General features: G+C 43.3%; 1 protein-coding gene across 1 annotated transcript; it reads left to right on the top strand.

Moving 5' to 3' along the window:
- Positions 1-1044, top strand: foxd5 (forkhead box D5). The gene has a single exon (XM_073819766.1). The coding sequence runs from the start codon at positions 11-13 to the stop codon at positions 1028-1030; it is 1020 nt and encodes a 339-aa protein (XP_073675867.1). The 5' UTR covers positions 1-10; the 3' UTR covers positions 1031-1044.
- The last annotated feature ends 761 nt before the right edge of the window (positions 1045-1805 follow it).

Here is a 1805-nt window from a genome sequence, read left to right as displayed (position 1 = left end):
CCTCATTTCCATGAGTCCCGCAAACCGGCCACAAGCTTCACAAGCCACATGGTCTCCAACCATGACCCTCTATCAGGATTACGAAGAATTGCAGCGTACCCCCGCCTCGTCTGAAGACGATGAAATAGACATCGTCGGAGGAGACCACAGTGACAGCGACCGAGAGTATTTCATCATGCCTTGCAGGGACCAAACAGAGGTGGACCACTCAGGGTCCGAGTCTTCAGGAGAGAGCGAGAGCAGCTTCTCAAGCACGTCCGCTCCAAAGCAAAACTCCGCCGTCAAACCTCCGTATTCGTACATCGCCCTCATAACCATGGCGATCCTTCAGAGCCCGATGAAGAAACTCACTCTCAGTGGTATTTGCGACTTCATCAGCAACAAGTTCCCCTACTACAAGGAGAAATTCCCAGCGTGGCAGAACTCCATCAGGCACAACTTGTCACTCAACGACTGCTTCATCAAGATCCCAAGAGAACCTGGAAACCCAGGGAAAGGGAACTACTGGTCCCTGGACCCTGCTTCTGAGGACATGTTTGACAACGGCAGCTTTCTGCGCAGAAGAAAACGATTCAAGAGGAACCAGCCCGAGTTCACCAAAGACAACCTGGTGCTTTACCACCCAACGTTAAATTATCGAGCATATGGGCGACCTTACTGCGTCTCTGGGCCGGTTCCAGCCCAGGCTAATCCTGCTGGATATTTGCCAGTGCCGGATGGCATTATGGTGCCACCTCCATATTTCCAATATCAGACTCTGAACATTAAAGTCCACGAAGCTCCAGAAATCCAGCAAAGGCCCGAACACAAGACCCAGAAGTGTTCGTTCAGCATTGACAGCATCATGGCCAAATCAACGGCGTCTCCTCACAAAAACTTTCCTCATCATCTCACACCTGAATACAGTTATGTATTTCCCAGACCGACATCATGTGTGACCCCGAATTTGTTACCAGTGCCAACAAGGACTCCTCTTCTGAAGACTGTTCCTTTCACAGAAACTCTGCGGATGGTGTATCCTCATTGTTGAACTTTGTCTGGAAAACAAACCAGCTCGTTTTAAAGAGACTTGTAACATAAGATGTTTCTGTCATTGCTCTTATATGATAGTTTTAATGTAAATAAATAAATGGTAATATATTGGCTAGTCTAAAATCCTGGAAAGTGGATGTATTAAAATGCCTGTTTAAATAAACCATCATTGTCAAATCTCAATTAGGCCTATGTGTTATTCTTTACTCATACTCATTAGCAATTATCCTATCTTGTTTTTCTTTCCATATAGCCCTAATAGTAGGCTAACTAAATGAGATAATGTGTTTTGCTCATTTATCCAAAAAACAAAAAGCCTTGTTATTTTAAGATCGCTATTAAAAGTTGAAATGTTGAGCAATGTGCTTATTTTAAGAATGTAAAATTTAAAGAAAATAGGGTGAATTTTTTTTAACTGACTTTAAATTGTATTTTTTCCCCGCTCACTAACAATTCTAAAGTGAATACTCTTTAACAACTGTTTAAAAAAAACTAACGCGCGTTCAATACTCGCGTTTCAAAGCTAATTGGTGTTACCAAGTCCGCGATTATCCCGCGGGATTTGAATACTTTACCACTGTTGTCGCGAGTTTGTTATTCATTCCCGCGGGTTGAAGCGATCCCAATAATGTGATACTTATCCCCCGGAACACGACTTTTACCGGGAGACCCTCTCCAAAACGTGATTTGGGTAGTTTTGAGCTATTTTTTGTAGCAATTGGGAGTTTTATTTTGTGAAAACCTGGCAACTTTAGTCTACAGATTCCCTGTCA

The sequence above is a fragment of the Garra rufa genome, chromosome 15 (genome assembly GCF_049309525.1).
Source record: "Garra rufa chromosome 15, GarRuf1.0, whole genome shotgun sequence".
Taxonomy (NCBI): Eukaryota; Metazoa; Chordata; class Actinopteri; order Cypriniformes; family Cyprinidae; genus Garra; species Garra rufa.
Note: the sequence above shows the minus strand (reverse complement) of the source record. Positions and strands in the feature narration are given on the sequence as shown.